Raw genomic sequence first — 20,413 nt, forward strand, 5'->3', positions numbered from 1 at the left:
TTCTGAAGAAGATCAGGAACGACAGGACACAAGTCATCCTAGTGTAGGGGTCTCCAACCTTTTCTGTAGTGAGAGCTACTTCTGATCAGTGAGAATCACTGTGAGCTACTGAAAAGTTGTCAACTCGCACATTGTTACCAGAAACCACCACACCCAGCCTCATAGACTTTAAGCCGAATTTCCAGACACTATGGGTGGAACAAAATACTTGATTAGGGGCCCTATGATAGGGCTGCCATGTAGCAGTGAGAAAGTGTTTTTTGGAAATGTATGCACATGTGTGTGTATGAACAGGATATAAGTATGTGGGTGAGTGAGGGCCAGTGTGAGATGTACATATGGCACAGGATATATCTTTTGCCATATGTGGCAACGTTACATATATAAAACAATCATTCAACCATTTTCTTTAAAGGGAGAAATTTAAAGTGCAGAAAATGTTATGCGGCAATTACCTCAGTGCTTCTGTTTTACACCTCTGTGCCCCTGGGTCATAAAACTGACGGAGCATTGCATATTATCAGGCCCTGCTATCTGTAGCCTGATGATAATGTACAATAAAAACCACCTTCCCTTAGCTTTAAAGGAAAAAGGCTGTGATCTGAAGGCGTCTGTGAGCTGGTGGCAGCTTACAAGTGACTTGTTGGAGACACTGTCCTATTGGGCCAGGAGAGGGTGGTACCTGGAACTCCGGGCATGAGCATCTGTCCTTCTGTCAAGCGGCCGCTTCGGGAGGCTCTTGTGCCAAAGCAGCCGGGCAGTGTGCTGCACCCAGACCTGCACAATCTGCATCTCTGTGCCGGGAAATTTACCATCAGCAGTTGACCTCATATGACCTATCTTTAGAAGTTGTTGATGTCATTCTAGCAGCAAGGCATCCGCTAGTTGTTGGGACAGATTTGCGGCTTGAGATGGCACTCGCCAAACTGACCCACTGCAAGCCCAAAGTTTTGTCATTTGTTCTATCCCAGGCCCAGCAAAGACTTGTTTTGGGCACTGTTATACGTTTTTTGTTGATTCTTGCACTTTTTTTTGGTTGCCCAAGTAACTTTCTTTATTTAAATCCCCTTTTGTGTTTAGATTTTTGAAAGTTTTGCAACACTTGTTCCCTTCCACACCCTTTGCCATGTAACAGTGGGACTTGAAGTTATTTCTCACTTCTTCAATGGGCACCCCTTTTGATCAGCTGTGCAGTTGTCCATTAAGGTTTCTGATGTTGAAAACGGCCCTCTCAACACCATAACATATTTTAGGCATGTGAGCGAGCTGAAGCCTCTTTACCTCAAGCCATCATACACGGCATTCTTTGCAGAAAAGTTGGTGTTGAGGCCCTCTCTGTGTTTTCACTTTTATATTACACATTTTCACTGTCCATAAGAGGACTAATCTGTAGTGCATAAAGGAATATAAAGGTACTATGATAAATAAGTCAGCCCCAGGAGAGATCTTTCTAGTTTACCAAATATTGACAGTCAGTAAAGGATGTTGAAACGTGGGCAGTGGTGCCTGGGAGGTTTGTTCAAAGTCACTGGCAATGACAATGGGTCAGTTTTATTAGAAAATGTCAGCACTGACACTTAGAATGAAAAGCCATATGCCCTCAAATGTGTTTTTTTAATATATTTTCTCTTCCCTCTAGGAGCTGGCAGAGTATGAAAAAGCATCAGAACACATCAAAATAACAGAAGAAAGTTAGTTAACTGTTTTTAACTATTTGTATTTTCGTTGTTGACATATCAAGGAAAAAGTCACTTTCATGTTGACTTCTGTATTTGCACTTCTAGACTAACTTCCGTGCCAAACCCGTGAGTAACTGGGAGACCGATTTTGGGGGTTCTGGTGCACATCATGATTACCACTGATATCCTGTGGCCTGGCTGACTTAGGACACTGATAAGTGAGTGACAAGTACTACCCTAGAGTATTTGACACTCGGTGTAGCAAGGCGTGCAGTCCAAGGCTTACTCAAGGAGGTGGCGCTTTATTTGAGAATCAGAAGTCAGCAGTGCGCCCAGTACTGACCAATGATGCAGATTCCAACCAGCGCTCTTACCGGTACCTAATAGTACATAAAGTTATAGAGCGCCAGAATGCAAGGATACTACTAATATGATATTACCGTAAGGAAATATGTTGGGTACAGGGGAAAATCTAGATAGGTGCTGCTTGTAGAATGCTTGTTAGGCGGCTTTCTGGTTGGTATTTTTGGCTTACCCCTAAATCTAGTCCGCTGCGGTTCTCTATCTCTTGTGGGGGCTTGCATTGTGAGGGCGCTGGGTTCACCCGCCAACAGCAGCAGGAAGGACCTCGGACACAAGGCTGCTGCTGATGGATTCAGTGCATGGCCAGCTCTGTGCGGTGACCTCCGTCTCCAGGAGATATCTGGCCTTCAAGCTATGGAAATGCATGGGAATGGCTGCCGTGCTTCTCAGGCCCTAGGTCAGAGGTCTTCAAAACGGGGGGGGCCCTAGTGGGGCCTCAAGTGATCCCAGGGGGGGCGCTAGGCTCTGGCCAAAAGAAGCATTACACAGATAATAGTGTTTTGTTTTAAGCAGAAGCATGTTATTGCATTTTTTAAAAAGGTCACAGTACTTAATTGCAGTGCTTAAATAGGTCTAGACATATTTAAACATTGACATCTTTATATAATATTTGTGAAAGATTCTGAAGGGGGGCCCAATGATTTTTATTTTTCAACTGGGGGGACGTGGCGCGGCATTAAAAAGTTTGGAGACTACTGCCCTAGGTAAACCTCCACAAAAAAGGAGCAGAGCAACCTATAGAAGTTCAAAGGGGGGGGGGGGTTACAACTGTAACTGAGTCTAGAGCCTGCTATCTATGATCCCTTGGGAGTTGACAGGGGTTGCTAGGTCTTCAACTTATACACTATAGGAGTCAGTCACCTTCTCAGGTCAATCTGGACAGTGCTGCACACATAGCTCAGTTCTTCTGAACCACAGCAATACGATTTCGCTTTCTTGTGGAGGCGCAACATGCCAGGTCACCTAGGACCCGTTTCTGAGCTACTATCGTTGGTGTGTTCTGGTCTTTCTACAGCAAACACGCCGCTCACTCTCAGGCCTGATGGGAGGCACATTACAGTAGCAGAATCCACCACAAACTTTTCTACAAATGTAGGTGCAATTTCACCCAGATGATTCACGCAGTCCGCTTCCTCTGGGCAGCTACACTTTTGCCAGTTATGGCAGGGACTATCCACAAGGCAGACTTCTTCCTGTACGGGTACCTCCGCAAGCCTCTTCCCCTGGCTAGGCAGCTCCTCCAGCAGATAAATGTGGATTCCTCAAGGTGTTAGCCCCTGACCTCTGGGAAACCGGCTGCCAAGGACATCAGCCTTGGATCTCAGAATATTCCTCAAGCCCGCTGTAGGGCGTCTCGCACACACTGGTCAGTAATAAGTCCTAGATCACTGACTGGCAGATTCAGACCTTCTCTTACAATCCTTTCTTAGACAAGGTTGTGTAATTCACATGTGCTATCTTCAAACTGATTGACAGTGGTTCTTTTATTTAAGCAGACACACTCTTTGCCTCCTGTTGATGGCAGATAGCAAGTAGTAAAGCTGGCAATATTCACTGGGAGGAACCCAGCTGGGCACAGAGGAGAGAAGGCTTCACACCTGACAAACATCAACTTTTTGGCAGTAGCACCGAAGAGGGAACAAAGTTGGCAATCCCTGCTAAAAAGGATAACCCTCTACTCAGAGGAGACTGCTGTGTCAATATCCCCTACACCCTCTGTCTGATCTAATGGGAGAGCTCCAGGAAGGAACAGAAATCAGGACCCACAAAATGTTCATTTATGCACTTCTGGAAAGAGTGTGGGCTCATCCTTGCCGCACTTCAGAGTGTGATGCTGCACAAAAGCTTCAAGAATGCTACTAATACACAAAGTTGGTCTGTGGCAAGCCAGGAGGACTTTCACTGAACTCCATCCACACAATGCACACAGCTCAGACGCATGCTTTCACTCACTTCTGCTACACACATGCACTACAGGGGATGTGACAACAGGTCTGGCTGCATGAGATTAGGCAGCAGCCTGTAGGTCGCTCCCTCAAATGCAGAAAACATGAAAAAAAACATTTTTTGAGCTGTGCTCTGGGTCACACAGACTGTTCAGCTAAAGCGGTCTTCAGTGCACATGGATAATGGTAACGTACGCTGAGGCCTGAAAGTCAAAACCGACACAGAAACTTGCAATTGGGCAGGTCCGGGAAGGGTGCATGCTTGCCACATAATGCATGGGCCCTAGCGGTCACAAAAATACCCAACCATATGGTGGTCTTCAAAGCATTTGTTCCCATGCGGTGTGAGTCCACGCACGCTTTCACTGTAAGGTAATTCGTAATATAGATCACAATATCCAATTTTCAAGATGTTATCGACTGCATGGCTGAAGACTATCCATCGTTGGGAGGGTGCAGACTGACCCTGTGAACTGTATTCTTCTGGAGAGACCCAAGGTGTGTATGGGGTTAGGTCTCTTTGAAGTCAAGTGTGTAGAGAGGCTTGAGGGCTAGGACTATACTGGATTCTAAATCTGCACTTCACTCTGTTTGAACGAGTTAGTGTTCAGGCTCAGTTTCGGTGGGTGGACTTCCTGAGGTCGCAGGAAGGGACCACCATTGCTGCTATCTTGGTAAACATCCAATGAGCAGAACTGAGTACAAGCTCAAATGCCCTGTGCTGTTAATTGTTAGTTTCCCAGCTTCATCTGGAAGAACTTCCTCTGCTTTCTCAGCACAGGCATGTGATAGCCTGTGTCGCAAAGGCCTATTGTTCATATCCAGCCATTGCGTAGTGCAGCTGCCAATACGTGAGTCGTGTTCAGCATTTTTTAACATCTGCAGGGAAGGGGACTGTTTAGATAAGTGGATCCCACCCAACCTGTGGTCTGGGGACCCCTGGGGGTCCGCAAAGCCTCGTCAGGGGGGTCGTGACTGCTCAGAAAATTATCTAATATTAACCGATTAATAAAGTGTATTTAAATAAAGTGGCTAAATGTACAATTGAAAATTTTAATATGTACTGTAAATGTCGAGGAATTTGAAATTGGGTGCTAAAAATTCAATTAGTATCCTCAGACTGATTCATGGGAGCAGTGTGGGTGCATCAGACAGAATATAGTATGGACGATGTGTGGCTTCAATTGAATATAGAAAAGCTCAAGCCTTTCCATTAAAATGTTTTTTTTAAATTTTGTTTGCAAATTATCGTTTCTGTATTTGTTGCGTATTGTTCTGAGGTTCAAATCATCAACAGTGTTTAGACCTGGGCCCTGACTGATATTAATAACTCAGTGAGCGGCGGATTCCAACAATGATTCAGTGGGGATCCCAGGGTTCTGGTAATGATAAAGTGGGGGTCCACAGAAGTCAAAAGGTTGGGAACCACTGGTTTAGATCACAAAGGTTTAAGATAGACCAGTCCCTCCACCTTTTTCCTTAGAAAGATGTTGTGGGGTAGTATATTTTCCACTGTTCTGGTTGGTGGGATAAGCTTGATTGGTCCTGAAACAGAGTCCTTCTGTACTGCAGAAGTTCTTGGGATGTTCACTGGGACCGAGTCGGTCCGGCTGGTAGCCACAGTGGCAGCAGAATATCGCGGCTCGTCATCACCACTAGGATGACCCATCCGCCTTTGGTTTCCGGAGTCCGTAGTGGTAACTTTGGGGAAAACATGCCCCATCACAGTGAAATGGGACACCTGAGATGATGGAGAGGAAGGGGGCTGGGACACATGAAAATTACTGGTAACATTTGCCTTCACCGGGGCCAGTAGAAATGGATTTGTAACAGGCCCTTATTTCTCTGAAGAAGACAATTAAACCAGCATCTCTGCTTCATGGGACTCACTAGAACAGTCCTAATCCTCCATGTAACCATTACTTTTTATATTTCTTAATTAGTTGCGTGCAAAAAATAATGGTTCTTCTACCTATATTAAAATACTGGAGTTAGTTGGAAATAGGGTTGAGCAAATCCAACGTTTAAAAGATTGCAGCTTTTTAATTGTAACAACATTTTTAACTCGTGTTTACTTTTAAGTCTTGTTTTCATTTTTTAACTAGTGTTTGCATTTTAACTTCTGCTTGTATTTGAACATGCAGTTGCCCATAGCATTTTAGCTCGTGCCTACATTTGCCTGGTGTTTACATTGGTAGAGCTGAAACACACGGAGTTACATCTTCCATTTAAATGTCAAAGAGAGTTTGTTTTCTTTATTTGCTACAGTCGGGCTTGGCCTGGGGTACTCCTGCAAGACTGCTCCTAGGCTCACGTTGCAGGGTTTGCTACAAATATGCTAGGTCTTTGGGGCAGCTTTAGATGTTTTGCAGGCCCCACTCACGTTCTGTTGTTTGATTCAGCCATCTTGAAACTCGTGATTTAAAAAAAATCTTGTTTTATTTTAAAAATATTTGGAACTTTTTTAAAGTTGCAGTTTTTGCGCTGTGAGACACCTTGAGAGGTTCCCGGCAGCAGGGGAGTACCGATGGACATCCAGCTAGCGATGTGGAAAAATGAACAACTGGCATAAAATTGCAATGGTTCTGAAAATCCCAACATTCTCTGCTGAAAATTGCACTTTTTATTAAAATAATTTTGACCTCCTTGTCCTTTATAGAACTGAAACTTTTCTTTACGGTAGCTAGGAATTTTTTTTCATTTTTCACTAAAAATAAAAAGGTGAAAACAATTGGGCCCTAACGAAAAAAAGAAGGAAAGAAACCCTCTGTGCACAGCCAAAAGGCATGCCTAGTAGGGGTTGGGTGCCTGAGGGGGTGCGCCCAGTGGCTGGTTGATTGCAGGGCCCGGTTGCAGGCCAGCCCCTGCGGCTACTGTGTGCTGGGCACAGCCAATGCCCATGTGCCAAGGGGTCGGTCGGCCTTTGGTCATGTGCAGTAACTTTTCACCACCCGTGGCCATGCTATGTGACCATTCCTTGCTTCGAAGGCCCGAGAGGGCTGAAAATTAAGCGTGTCATAAAAACCACTGAAATTCATTAAAAAACACAGTTGAAAATGCATTAGGGGTTTGGCTCAAATCCCCAAATTACTGAAATTCCCTTGTTATAGTTAGCTACGTGCAGAATGCATGACATAACTTGCACCACCTGACATGCTTTAAACATCAATTGAACCTTCCCGGCAGAATAATGTCAACATTTGGAACATCCAGTTTTGTTTTAAAACTATTTGATATCTTTTTTGATCAAGGAATTATCACTTAAGTTTCACTTGCAGGGCAGTGCCCCCAAGCTTCCTCCATGAAATATAAGTGTAGCCTGCTTTCGGATTTGCACTGTGCTTTCAAACATGTATATAATTAAAGTAAATCGAGAAGGTTTTGTATATCCTCCTCACATGAATTATTTTTGTTTACTTTCACAAATAGTTATTCAGAAAAATGCCATTGGCTACCCAGAAAGATACCTGGTGTGTGGACAACTAACAATGAGAGGACCAGCTTTGATTGTTGGTTTTGTGACAAGGTGTTCAGCACATTGGGGTTTGAGGGAGTTTTCAAATTACTTACACCCTCATATCGTCATACCATAACAAAAGACATTTGCACCATAGTAATGTGGGAATGTGCGTTTATTGATACATTTGCTCCAAATAATCTGTTTTATTGGACCACACTTTTTTTCACAAACAATTTTTTTGTTAGGAGGGCCTACAGTTACTCACACCCAGTTACCAGACTGTTCTCTTCTTGACTTTCAAGCCCAGTGCCTCTTAAGGCACCAGATATTAGAGGCAGCCATCTTAGCCTGGTTTTTCCTTCACTTTATTTCTAGTATATCTTTCAAAAATAAAGTGTGGCAAAAACCTTTCAAAGATGGTCGCACATGCTTGCACAAGTACCTTTGAATGTTTTTGCATATTCTATCATCCTTACTATTTTAACATGGTCAATACATTGCTTGTAAATGAATCTGTCAGCATGAAATGGACAGAATAATAAAATATGTAAAAGTAGTCAAAGATGGCCGCCAATGCACGCCCCCACAAGGGCGGCCATCTTTGAATGTTTTTTGCAGTTCTTTATCATTGCTTTACTGTTCCTGTTTTTTAATAGCGCATGCGCTGCATTGTGCCAAGAAAGCCTTACCAGGTGATAAGTAAGTAAACAAATTACTGGAACTGTGGTAGGGTTGCCAGCTGGCTGGTATTTCACCAGCCCCAAAGATAATTATAGATTCAAGAATGCTACTGATAATGATTAAATAAATACTTCCCGGTAAGGTGTATTCTGCTATAATGTTTACTCGTTTATTACAGACGCGTTAATGCAGCTTCCTGTTTGTAGGTAATGATATTAAGGACCATTGGAACATTTACAGCTCCGGGGCATTAGGAGATACGAAGCATGGTATTTATATCTTTGCATTACTGATAAGTTGCCCAGGATCACACAATTTAAAGATAACTATCAGGGCTGGATCTGAACTCAGGATCTCAGGTTCAAAGTTGGCAGATTTCCCACTAGACGAATTTGTCTAGTTATGTGGGGCTGAACTTTTTACATAGGCAGCAACAGCAAAACCAGTATGAAAGGTTCTTGCTGGCCTCAATGTAACAGAGTTCTCTTGCTCAATTTGCCTTAGTTGCTTTAAATCTTAAATATCACAAGCTTCACTTGGTTCAAAGTCATGAATCCTTAATGGAAAGGAAAAGAACAGCTTGTTTTCCTGTGAAAGGGCAGCACGGCTTAGGTGCGCTTCGTGATGTACAGACTGTCGGGCAGTGGTGGGCCCCTGTGTTGCTTCACTGTGGGGAAGCCTACAAGGGTCCATCTACACTCTAACGGCAGACGAAATATACTGCATGGCCACTCGATTTACACGTGAGAATTGTGACGATGAGTATTGCGATGAGATATTTCAAACAAAGGTGGCAACCGCAAGTTTGCATGTCTCTTTTAATTCCGCGGCTACGCCATCTCAGTTAGCAAGCACAGGAGGTTTCTCAGAACAACTAGGAGACACCTCCGGGTTAGCTATATGCTGGGGGTTGGTCTACGGGCCTGATCTGCATCTAGGCTCTGCGGCCAATCCCCAGCATGTATCCAACCACCCATCCCACCCACGTAACCCTTTGCGGGGTTGGTGAGTGTGTGGGACTGGATGTGTTTTTTTTTTTCCATTGTGCTCCAGATCCGCGAACCCATTTGGATTTCTATCGGGTGGCCGCGCTGAGCACCACAGTGGCCCCCAAAAAATGTAGGCTAATTTTTGCCTATGAGGGGTCCCTGTGGGACCGTTCCATGGGTCCCATGATGTCAGGACCTCTTATGTCACATTTTACTTTTATTTTTTCCTACCCGCACCGATCCAATAACCAAAATGGCAGCTGCAACTTTTCTGTCACGATGTGGGCAGCCAATCAGGACCTTGCTTTGGCTTGAGTCTCTGCAGATCCACACGGCAGATCAGTACCCCTAGATATATACATTTCTTTTTTCTTTAATATCTCCAAAAATGCTGGATTGATTCACACCATATTACAAAAACACGCTTTCTGGACCAAGGTCTAGCTTTCTGCAAAATATGGTGCAATTCCATCCAGCGGCTCGGGCTGTAGTGATGTTCAAATTCCTTATGGGAAATTGCATGCTTTTTGGGGTCCCCCACCACTTTTCTCTTCCCCACTTGATGAATCAACCCAAAACCTTCCAGACAGCAGCTGAAGTGAGTGGTAAACTAGTTCTGAAAATGTCATGAAGATTCGTCAAAGAGCATCAAAGTTATTAGCAAAACAATAAATATTATTCTTATGGAAACTAGGTCCTGACTATAACTACCTACTGGCAACCACCAGCATGTTTCTTATATCAGTTAATTTAATTCTAACGACAGGGTATTAAGAGATTTGCCCTACACTAGGAATCTGATCTGATTCCTCAGATCCAATGTCAGCAAGTAAATATCAGCTGCAAAAATGCTGAAATGTTCACCTGCACTCTTGCTTGGGAATACTTGTAAGGGTTTGTTTTAAAACTGGACCTAGGGACATTGTTTACCACCTTTGGATTGGTGCATAGGGCTTATCCTTTTAAATAGTACCAACATATAGACAGGACTTTCACAACCCACAAAGAATTGGCTCACAACCCACCAGTGCATCCTGACCGACAGATTAGTAAACGCCGTTTTAGTGCGTGCCCTGATACTTGGAGCACTCCATGAACTTGCTGATGCTCCCATCACAGATGTGCATCATCGCCTTGTAATGCCTTCTCTTCTGTAAGGCACCAGGCAATATCATAGTTATTAAGTCCATGTTGTGACACTTGATCAATTAATGGCACTCCATTAGTGGTCACATCTGTGACCTCCTAAAGCTTTCCTAGACCCTCTGATAACACAGTGTTAATAAAGTGGCGTGGTAGATGTACAGGGATATTTGTTCATCAGATATGCTAATTTAGTTTGAGCTTCAAAGTATAAATCTGTACTTATAAAATGTAAATGGCCAATGTTTATGTACAGTAGCACTCAGTACTAGGCTGTGATGTATTATGAGGGTCCTGTTAACCTTTTATTAGTGTGCAGAAGAAAATGTGTTATTTGCATGTGTTTGGCATATCTTTTTCCATTAGTCTAAGAGGGGTGGAGGTATTAACACAGGACTCACAGAATCACTTGCATCCCAGAGTTGTGTGATTAGCAATTGCGAGAGCAGTACATCCACCTGGCATTGAGAGATGAGAAGAGTTGGCACTTGCCTTTGCTCAGGTCACTAGCCTCAAATGTCACCTTCGTTCCTATCTAGCTAAAGGGAGGAGGGAGTAAATGCCTATTTTAGACTCCTGGCCTGGGTCAGGTGCTAGAGTCTCCATCACTAAGGTCATCCTCACCCAGTGAGGTCCTACAGAAGCTCTAGACATCAACTGGTGAGATGGGGTGAGCAACCCCCTCCAGACCGTGTGCCCTGCTTTTTGCCAGTTCCTGAAAGTGCTTTCCATGCAGATGGCTTGTTTCTGTTTTCCTCTCTCCCCAGCCTTTCGTTTGTGTTTCTCTTCTTCTCCTAAGCCTCTTCCTTTTTCTCTGACACTTAGTGCTGATGGAGGATGGCTTCACAGACAACCCTTCCTACAGGTGCCTGGTAGCTGAACTCCCCCCAGGACAGACAAGCAAAGAAGGTAATGAACCATTCATTTCATAGCGCCTTGATGTTCGATGGGAAAAAGACCAGGGCAAATCAACCAAGGCCAAAGGGCTGCCAGAGTGTGATAAACATTGGGTGGGGAGGGCAGGGCATGTGAAAAAGCTCAAGTGTATGAGGAAGACCAAAGCTGTGTCTTCTGACTTCCACGGTCACTAAATGTCCCTCCTCTCTCCGCCTCTGATTCACAGTATGGGTTGTTGCAACGTCATCGCAGTGCGTGAACACTGGAAAAGAAAGAAAGAGATTCAGGATGCCTGACTTGATTGACACATTTATCTCACTCTTGACTGTTGCTCTTCTTCAGGTTTCAGCATTGTTGGCCATGCCTTGTTCGTCTTCAGCTACAGTAGCTGGAAGGGCCGCATTGTCTACCTGGAGGACATCTACGTCATGCCAGAGTTCAGAGGTAGGAGCGTTTATGGGGTGCGTATGACAGAAATGGTTTGCGTTATGTACGCAAGCTTGCATATAATAGTGAGCGCTTGGATACAGTCGTTATTGCAACGAAAAGGCAGACCACATCGTATTCATGAATGCAAGTGTACCACAAAGCTCTTCAAACACTTCAGAATTCTAACATTCCAGAGACCTGTTACATTGTATGTTTTCTGTGTGCCTGCTCTTCCTTAGAGATAAAACATTTGACAAACTTGTGTATATGAGGTAAGTACTGTGAGAAGTGTTTCTTTTTGTTCGGTGTAGAGCACGCACCATGACCTGCTTCTTTCTGCTAAGAGCATTACCGTATCCCAGGCTTCAATAATAAACAATATCGTACCCGAACCTTAAAAGTCCCCCACCCCCTCCCCAATAGCCATAAACCTTGCTGTTTCAAGACCCTAGTTTCATAAACTCCATGGCACTGGGTTCTATCCCGGATGCTGCTTTTGTAAAAGTGGGCTATTCGTAAGGTGATCATGTCAGTTGGTAACATGTGCTGCTGTAGATAACCGCGTGTGCACTCCTGCCAGCTAGTGTTGGGCTCAGACTTTACAAACTGCTTTCCTTTCTATAAGGAATTTCAGTTTTTCAGCTTTGAGGTGACCCATCAGACCTTCCCTGAAACCCATAATTGCCAGAAAGTTACTTTAGGCTACAAGTTATAGTTTCTTAACATAAATAGAACTATAATTGCTGAGTTTCTATGTTTTTTTTTTTGTGGGTAAAACATGAACCTTACTATATATATATATATATATATATATATATATATATATATATATATATATATATATATATATATATTCATATATTCTCTACTGGCGGTCGCCACTAGGTAGTTATAGTTAGGACCATGTTTCCATAGAAAAAGCGTTTTTTTTAACTTGCTTATATCCTTGGCACCGTTTGACGAATCGTCATGAAATTTTCCAACAAAAAGTGTCCCTGTTATTCTTGTTGCACATGGGAAGTTTCGGGGTGATCCATCAAGCGGAGCAGGGAAGAAGGGAGCTTGAAAAACATTGTGTTTCCCATGTTAATTCCCATAGAACCTGTCAACACATCCACAGCCCGAACCACTGGACGTAATTACACCAAATTTGTCAGAAAGCTAGCTGCCGATTCGCAGATTGTGATTTTTGTTATTAGGTGTAAAGCCGTTCAGTAGTTTAGGAGATATTAAAGGGCAACTAAATTTGTATATTTCTGGCTGTGAATAATTCATTAAATTCAGGAATTTTCATGACTACCCGTGCAAAAAGAAGCGTTGCAATTGGCTGACCGCAACCTGACTAGAAAGTTTAGACCTCCATTTTATTTCACTTGACACTGTCCCGGGGGTGAAAATTCAAATCGAAAGTGGCATAAGGGATCTGGGTGGAGTTACCCTGACCACAGGTTTGTGATATAGGTGTGTTTTAGGGGCAGATTATAGATTCAATATAATTTTGCATCAAGGTGCGTGATATTTGTGAATTTCTGCGATTTATTCACAAAATATTCACGATTATGGAAAAATTCTCAAGCGAAACCACAGACTCATTCATACACTAATTCATTCACTCATACGTGCACTCAGAAGCTCAGGCGTCCACTCAAACACCCACTCAGACACTCATGCACCCACTCAGACCCACTGATAGAGTCTCAGACCCACTTTCAGACCCACCCAGACACTCACGCACCCACTCACACATCCACTGACAGAGACAGGCCCTGTGGCCAACCTGCGCTGCGCACGGCCAAACACAATGCGTGGTGCGGGGTTGGGTGGTTATAAGGGCTTGGGTTGGAATAACATATAGTAAATAAAATTACTTTACAAAATCTTAGAATTTCACAGAAAAAAACAAAGGTTACAGGGACGTTATACTTAGGTTCTGAATTTACTCGCACAAAACCATAGAAATTCAGCAGTTATAGTTAGAGTTCTGTCAAGTAACTATAACTCGCGCCCTAAGGTAACTGTAACTCGCTCCTTCACATGCACAGCTAATTACATATTATGTCATTGATGAGATCTTGCATGGTATCTTTGATAATACTGCAACGTTTGCAATAATGTTATTGATAAGAAAACCTAGCATGGCAAGGGCACGAGCTATAGTTAATTGAAAGAACTCTAACTGCAACTCCTGAATTTTTATAGTTTTGTACGAGTAAATTCAGAACCTAACTATAATGTCCCTGTAACCTTTTTTTGTTTTTGTTTTCCAGTGCATACACACACAAACTCTCACACTCTCTCTCGCTCTCCAGTGGAATGAATCTCTAATGTAAACCATCCATTATTTGTTCTTGAGATAATCAGCCCATATTTATCATTTTTTGATGCGACGCATTGCAGCAAGCCACTTTGCTGTGCTGTGTGTAAAGGAAAGGGCAGGAGTGGACCTTATTTAACATTATATGGCACATTCCTGTCTTTCCCTTGCACTGGTGCACTTTTGGCTGCTTAGCGCTAACGCAGGCACCCTTCTCTCGTGATGCAAGAGAGCCTGCGTTTTAGGCAGTATTGTTTTTGTGCAGGAAGGTCACCTTCCTGCACAAAAACAATCCCCAAAGGCACTTTCCCTCTTTCTGCGTGTGCTGCAGAATGCAGCACATGTAGTTAGAGGGAAAATAGAGGAGGAATAAAGATATTTCTCTTCCCTACGCCTCATCTGAGGAGACATAGCTTTTTCATGTATTCCCATGTCTACCACTAATGGTAAATCTGGCAATGCTCCAAAATCCTTGGGTGGATGCATGGGAACACCTCCCTGGGGCAGAGTGATGCAGCGATTTGCAATGCCTTGCGTTACTCCAGATTTTTTAAGCCACGCAGGGCCACACACGGTGCCCTGAAAAAGTCTCCTGGGCCATCTACTTTCTTTTCTTTTCCTTAAGTTGCAGATAGAGACTCTGCTTAGCTCTAGGATCACCTTCCCAACAGTTACTGCCTTTTTTTGCGAGTGGTAGAATCTCGTTTTATCACACATAACACGTGCCTCTTTCACTTCCGTGACATGGTCGCCCTAATGTAGGGTCTTATTAACATGCATAGCCACACCCATATGTTTTTATATGTGAAAAACAGATCATGCCCCCTAATTCTATTTCAATAATGCCAAATTGGCCTTAGAATGTGTAAGGTTTGAAGATCTTAAGAGCTAACTCTCTGTATAGATGTACTTACTGTTGGAGGTCCCCACAAGCTAAGGACTGGAAGGCCTTACTCACGGCGTCCAGTGTTCATTGAAATGCATAACAAGGTCACTGTGGTCACAGCCCTCGTGTAAGTCATTTGACTCTCACTTCCATTGCATCATGCCTTGGCTATCAGGGTGCATTCTGGTCTTGAGACACTCATACCTGCTTCTGCTGTCCAGCAGTGTACTTGATTATAAGGCTGCCATCTCTCTTTCTTTCGCAGGGCATGGGATCGGCAAGAAGTTTATGAAAATGGTCGCCAAGGTAAGTTTTATGAGCTTGTTTTGTAAACTTTAGTTTACGCATTATCCATTGAGAAGTGGTTCTCGAGAGGAAGGTGGTCTGGGGGACTTTTCCGTTGTGCTTAAAAAAGCAATGTCACCAGTATGGTTAATGAGCAGAAACCATTCCTAAATTCCAACAAGATAATCAATCAGTCAGGATTTATAAGGCGCAGCAAATCACCCGTGAGGGTCTCGAGGTGCTGGGTAGATAAGGATGCACCCCAAGATCGCTTTCCCCTCCTCTACCCTCCAGTGGAGCACTCGCTTCCATAGTTCACCATTTGTTTGATATGAAGCATCCTTACATGGAATGGTCTTCCTGCAAGAACCGACGACTGCTACCAGGTTCCCGTGAAAAAAGGGCCTATTTACCTTTCGCTTCCATGCAGTGATATTCTGAAGTTTTCAGGCAACCCGGACTCTGAAAACTAGTCATTGCTTAATTTGTGCCATTGGTTGCAGGTGATGAGCACCTGCACTCGTTTTTGTGGACCGGGACACATTTGACTTCTAGCTTTAATCCAGAGAAAGGAGAAAAAGAAGGAAGTAGAGACTGGGGGACAGTTACAGAGACAGAAAGCAGAGATGAAAAAGAACCCAGAAGAGTGAGAAAAGCATCCAGCAGTTGAGGGTGGTGGAAAAAAAGAGGCCTGACAAGGATTCAATACCAGACATGGGCTCTCTTGATACACAACAATGCCAACATTAGGCTTCCCTGGGGGTGTGCTCCAGCTTGGCTTCCTACGCTTACTTTGAATCTTTTTTTTTTTTTTTAACAACTTAAGCAATGTCTCCAGCAATAGATGCAACCAATTCTTAGAACTTCTAGCTGTAAGTAAATCACAGGGAGAGCAAATGCACAATGTTTAATTAGTCTCCAGATAGAGCAGGCTGTACCAGTAGATGTTAGCTTCCAAGTTAGAGAATATGTAACAGCACATCACTAGGTCACATAATCTGGTCTTGTCGGAGGATTCCTTATTTTTGGAAGATGGTAATAAATCCAGCTGATATGCTAGTTGGATACAATGTGCCTAGTTCTCCAGTGATAACTGGTTTCAATCTGCTTCCATTCTCTTCAAAATTGGGACATAGTAAGCAATGCTGGATATTCCATGGTTTTATGATAAACAAACTAATTTTAAAAGTATGGTAATCTAAACCCTCTCCGTTGATAGGATGCTGGGTTTAAGATCTGTTATTATCAAGAATATAATGAATTATGCCATCTTCTAAATAATAAGGAAGACTCAATCATTGAAACTTGCAAAGATTTTTGAAATTTATATGTTTAATCTAAAAATGTGTCCCACTTCCCCATTTTGTATGTCATGCTATTCACCTTTCAATCTGAAATCTACTTATTCTGTTAAGGTTAACATATACATTTATTCCAATATAATACATTGTTCGCTTGTGGTAATTAATGCATTGCTAATACACATTGACTTACTTTGTCTTATTGGTTTACATGAATAATATATTTTTTGACAAAACAATACAAATATAATTTCAAGATGAAAGAATGGGCCCGGAATATATAAGTTACATTTACTCTCATGAATTTCCAGATGCAGCAATGTAAGTTAACATGTTGCTTTCTTTGACAGATTGGGGTTGAGTCCAAGTGCTCTGCCATCCAGCTGGCTGTCCTGAAGTGGAATGACACAGCCATTGACTTCTACCTCCGGCATGGAGCCACCGACCTGACCAGTGGAAACGGCTACCAGGTCTTCCGCTTCGACGAAGAGGCCACAAGACAGCTGGCACTGGAAGAAGAAAAGTAAACATAGAGTCTGTTTCCCTGTATGTTGGTGGCTACAGAGGAGGAGGAAGACGGGATTTTCCATGTAGCATTAGATCGTGTGTCTTCACCGCACCATCCTCAGATGTGGACAGTGGGTAGTATTCGTGATTTTGCACGCGGTACAACATGTTTTGTGCAGTCGATTAAATCCGCCCTATGTCAGCAGCAGTCGCTGAAAACAAAGCCACCATCATAGTCGATGACCAGTAGCGATGTCAGTGGAGCGCCGGAGAATTTGGTTGCTCCTGGATTCTGCATACCTTTTGCATGCCCTCTGCAATAGGTTTTTAAATTACATCCAATGAGTACAATAAGCGGAGAAGGAGACTTACGGAACAGGGCTTCAGTTTACGGTGCTTGAAATCCCCTGCAAGCGGCGCTGCATTTCTCAGAACGGGCCGCAACACGCACTTTTATTGCAGGATCGCCACAGCAAATCTCACCACCGTTAAGAGTCTGTTTGTCCTGCAAGACCTTTTTGTTAAAGTGGTAGTTTGGTGCATCCCAATGTACCTTTTTGTCATTGTTGCTTACAAGTGATTTTGTGCACCCCACATGCGAAGCATTGCACTCTCTCAAGAAGGATCTGCACTGGCTGTCAAGTCTTTTCAATCTCTTACCAAAGAACATCAAATTCTGTCGACATGGATATTTGTTACGCAGTAACATGGAATTTTGTGATCTCAACATGAAACCTGGAAGTATTAAAAAAACAGAGAATCTTAGTCGCAATACAAAACCTAATTTTATGGTTGTGGCCATCGCATTTTGAAGTTTCAAGTCAAAAAAATTTGGAGCGTCTGAACTTTAAAAGTAAATCAGTCCTCAAAAGAATGGAAAAGTTTTAAAACTATTTTAATGTTTTCATATAGCACCTCAACCTCACCTCTATTGTTTGTTAGCGCTCAATGTAAAGGGAGTTTGTCTTCCCGAGCTTATTATATAGAGAAACATAACAACAAATGGATTTCTTGATTTCATTTCATCTCTTGGTATAGTGCTTCACAGAGTAACACATAAAGATACAAGAGGCTTTGATGTGACATTGAAGATGCATTTGTACTGGAGCAAAAAGGCCTTTCACCTGTGAGCGATAGTAACAGATACCAGGAGTGAATAAATCTCTGTGGTAAATGCAAAGATACAAGGTGGAGCTCAGTCTCATTTTGGGGACAAAATGAAATGGGGAACAGTGCTGGCCCTCTGTTCCCAGAAATAGCAACAGAAGAAGACAGCAAATACCAAGCTGTACCACTCTCTGCTGTTCACATCCACACATAAAGGCACAGGTGTACGTGTGCAATAATCAGTGCTTTCACTATACTAAATCCTTGGGAAGTGAACTTGGCTGACTCAGCCTGGTTAAAGGGATAGACGGGGAGGTGGCTAGTGGTCAGTCCATGATAAGTGACCTGCAGCGTTTTCTTATCAATGCCCAATCTCTCCCCAAGCACAACTGGGAAATATTTAAGACTTCATTTTTCAGTGTTTTTCTTGTGAATTCCAGTGGGTGTTTATCAGTGTTTTCACAAAGTCTGAAAACCTGTGGTTATCAGTGCTTTTACATTTTGCTGCAGAAAATTGGACAGCTGCTGTGTTTTTTTTCCAGTGTTTACAAACCACATTCACAAATAACATTTTTATTTTAGCAGAAACATCTCTTATATAAGGTGACAAGTGGGACTGTACATGGGGTCGCCGTCACATTGCAACAGATACTCTCACATGCAGTAAGCGCTGCAGGGCCCCAAGAACATTTTATCTCCTTTTGACTGTGCAATAGAAGTGCAATTCACACAAAAAGAGCCACACAGTTTGACTGGTAGCTTGAAAGTGAGCACAAGGCAAATATGCTTTGGTAAAACTGCAGTATATTAATAAGTGAATCATTATAATTTCTGTAGGTGGGAAGAAGAAGTGCTGTGGCCACTGTTTGAAGACATGCTTATTTACTCTTCGTGGCTGACTCTCAGGGGTGTCTCACCTAATGTCTCTTTGCTGGCTAGGATGGCCCTTTCTGTTGCACACACCTGCTTGTCTTGGAAGATTTGGTTTGTGACGTTGGTCAAAATTATCTTAGGGTTACCAATAAAAGAGATAACTTTTCAAAATTTTTCTAGAAACACAGAGGTCGGAATTCTCAACCCCCGGCACAGAGGAGTTAGTCAATATGCCTACCCGGATCAGAAAAACGTCACCATTGGACAGCCCACAAAGCAATATTTGAGCAAGATGTGTTACAGTAACTACCAACTCCACGAGACATTACAGGAATAGTCAGTGGAACCCCAAACCCTATTTAATTAAAGAACTACACACGCAAGAACATGAGGGATATATTTTAAATATTTATTTAAAATCAGAATCCTACTCTAGTGCACAAAATATGAGTTGTAGCCACAATAAAAAAAAAAAAAACAGCAGCAGCAACAATGCTCACCAAAATTGTAAATGCGAGGTACCACTCTAATATGGTTGTGGTGATAAATCTATAGCAACCCTACCCTCTTTCTAAAAACATGACTGCAGACCTCCTGTTTGTAGCTTGGCTATTGCAGTTTTTAACCGCAAATTTGACCTTTTAAAATAACTCCTTTTGACAGGTCAAAACCCTGCATTTATATATTTATAAGTCACCCTTGTGTAGGACCTTGATGCCAGTAAGGCAGCGTGCATAGTATTTAAAAGTAGGACAAGTAGGAATTTAATATTAAACATGTCGTTACAGTGAAAAGGCCCCAAAATATTTGTTGGACCGCACCAAGGTTGGCTGTTCCATAGAAAAACACTGTTTATATTATTATATTTAACAATGCGAATTTTGGTTGGAAATTACTAGAAAAATAACTCATTTTTTTAAATAGCTAATATAATCCAATTCAAAGGTGCCGTTGGATTTTTGATAAATATGAAAGAAAATGTACTTTTTGAAAGTTACCTTTTCCCCTGCTTAAGCCCCTGGAGGACCATTTGCACTTGATCTGCCACTTCTCTCAGCTAGTAATTAGCATTTGAATAGGTGTGAATGGATGTGAAATGCCTCTCAGGAGCAAACAATAGACTGACCTGAGATCACCCCTCTGAACCTGACAGAATATGCCAGGTGGGGTTGTGAGCACCCCTTTTGACGTTACAGATGAAAGACTGTTTGAATGTCCAATCCTGCTTGACAAGTCTGCTGGGGCTTTACATATAACACTTGGGACATACTTCAAAGAGGCCTTCACTTTCACAGGCAAATTAGCAGACACTTTTCTTTATAAATCTGGGTTTGCACATAAATGGTGCAACTACTTGACAGAGATGTTAGAAGGAGCAATAACTTCAGTAATCATTACCTCCTCGTTCCATGTGTGCATTCATGCCACCGTTGTTAAACTGCAAAGAAGGAAATTTTTGAAAAACAAAATTGAGAGAATTTTTTTCCCATTGACTTAGATGGATGCTGAGGCAATATTAAGCAGGAGGGTAAAATCATGAGTAAAATCATGAG

At 42.7% G+C, this 20,413-nt stretch overlaps 1 protein-coding gene across 1 annotated transcript in view; it reads left to right on the forward strand.

Annotated features, from left to right (window-relative positions):
- Positions 1 to 17,792, forward strand: part of LOC138266876 (thialysine N-epsilon-acetyltransferase-like) — a 32,604-nt gene extending 14,812 nt beyond the window's left edge. Inside the window, exons 2-6 of the mRNA XM_069215591.1 lie at positions 1,640 to 1,691; positions 11,087 to 11,170; positions 11,501 to 11,602; positions 15,053 to 15,093; positions 16,724 to 17,792. Coding sequence (XP_069071692.1) covers positions 1,640 to 1,691; positions 11,087 to 11,170; positions 11,501 to 11,602; positions 15,053 to 15,093; positions 16,724 to 16,900 — 456 coding nt within the window. The 3' untranslated portion in view covers positions 16,901 to 17,792. The remainder of the gene's footprint in view (positions 1 to 1,639; positions 1,692 to 11,086; positions 11,171 to 11,500; positions 11,603 to 15,052; positions 15,094 to 16,723) is intronic.
- The last annotated feature ends 2,621 nt before the right edge of the window (positions 17,793 to 20,413 follow it).

The sequence above is a fragment of the Pleurodeles waltl genome, chromosome 12 (genome assembly GCF_031143425.1).
Source record: "Pleurodeles waltl isolate 20211129_DDA chromosome 12, aPleWal1.hap1.20221129, whole genome shotgun sequence".
NCBI lineage: Eukaryota > Metazoa > Chordata > Amphibia > Caudata > Salamandridae > Pleurodeles > Pleurodeles waltl.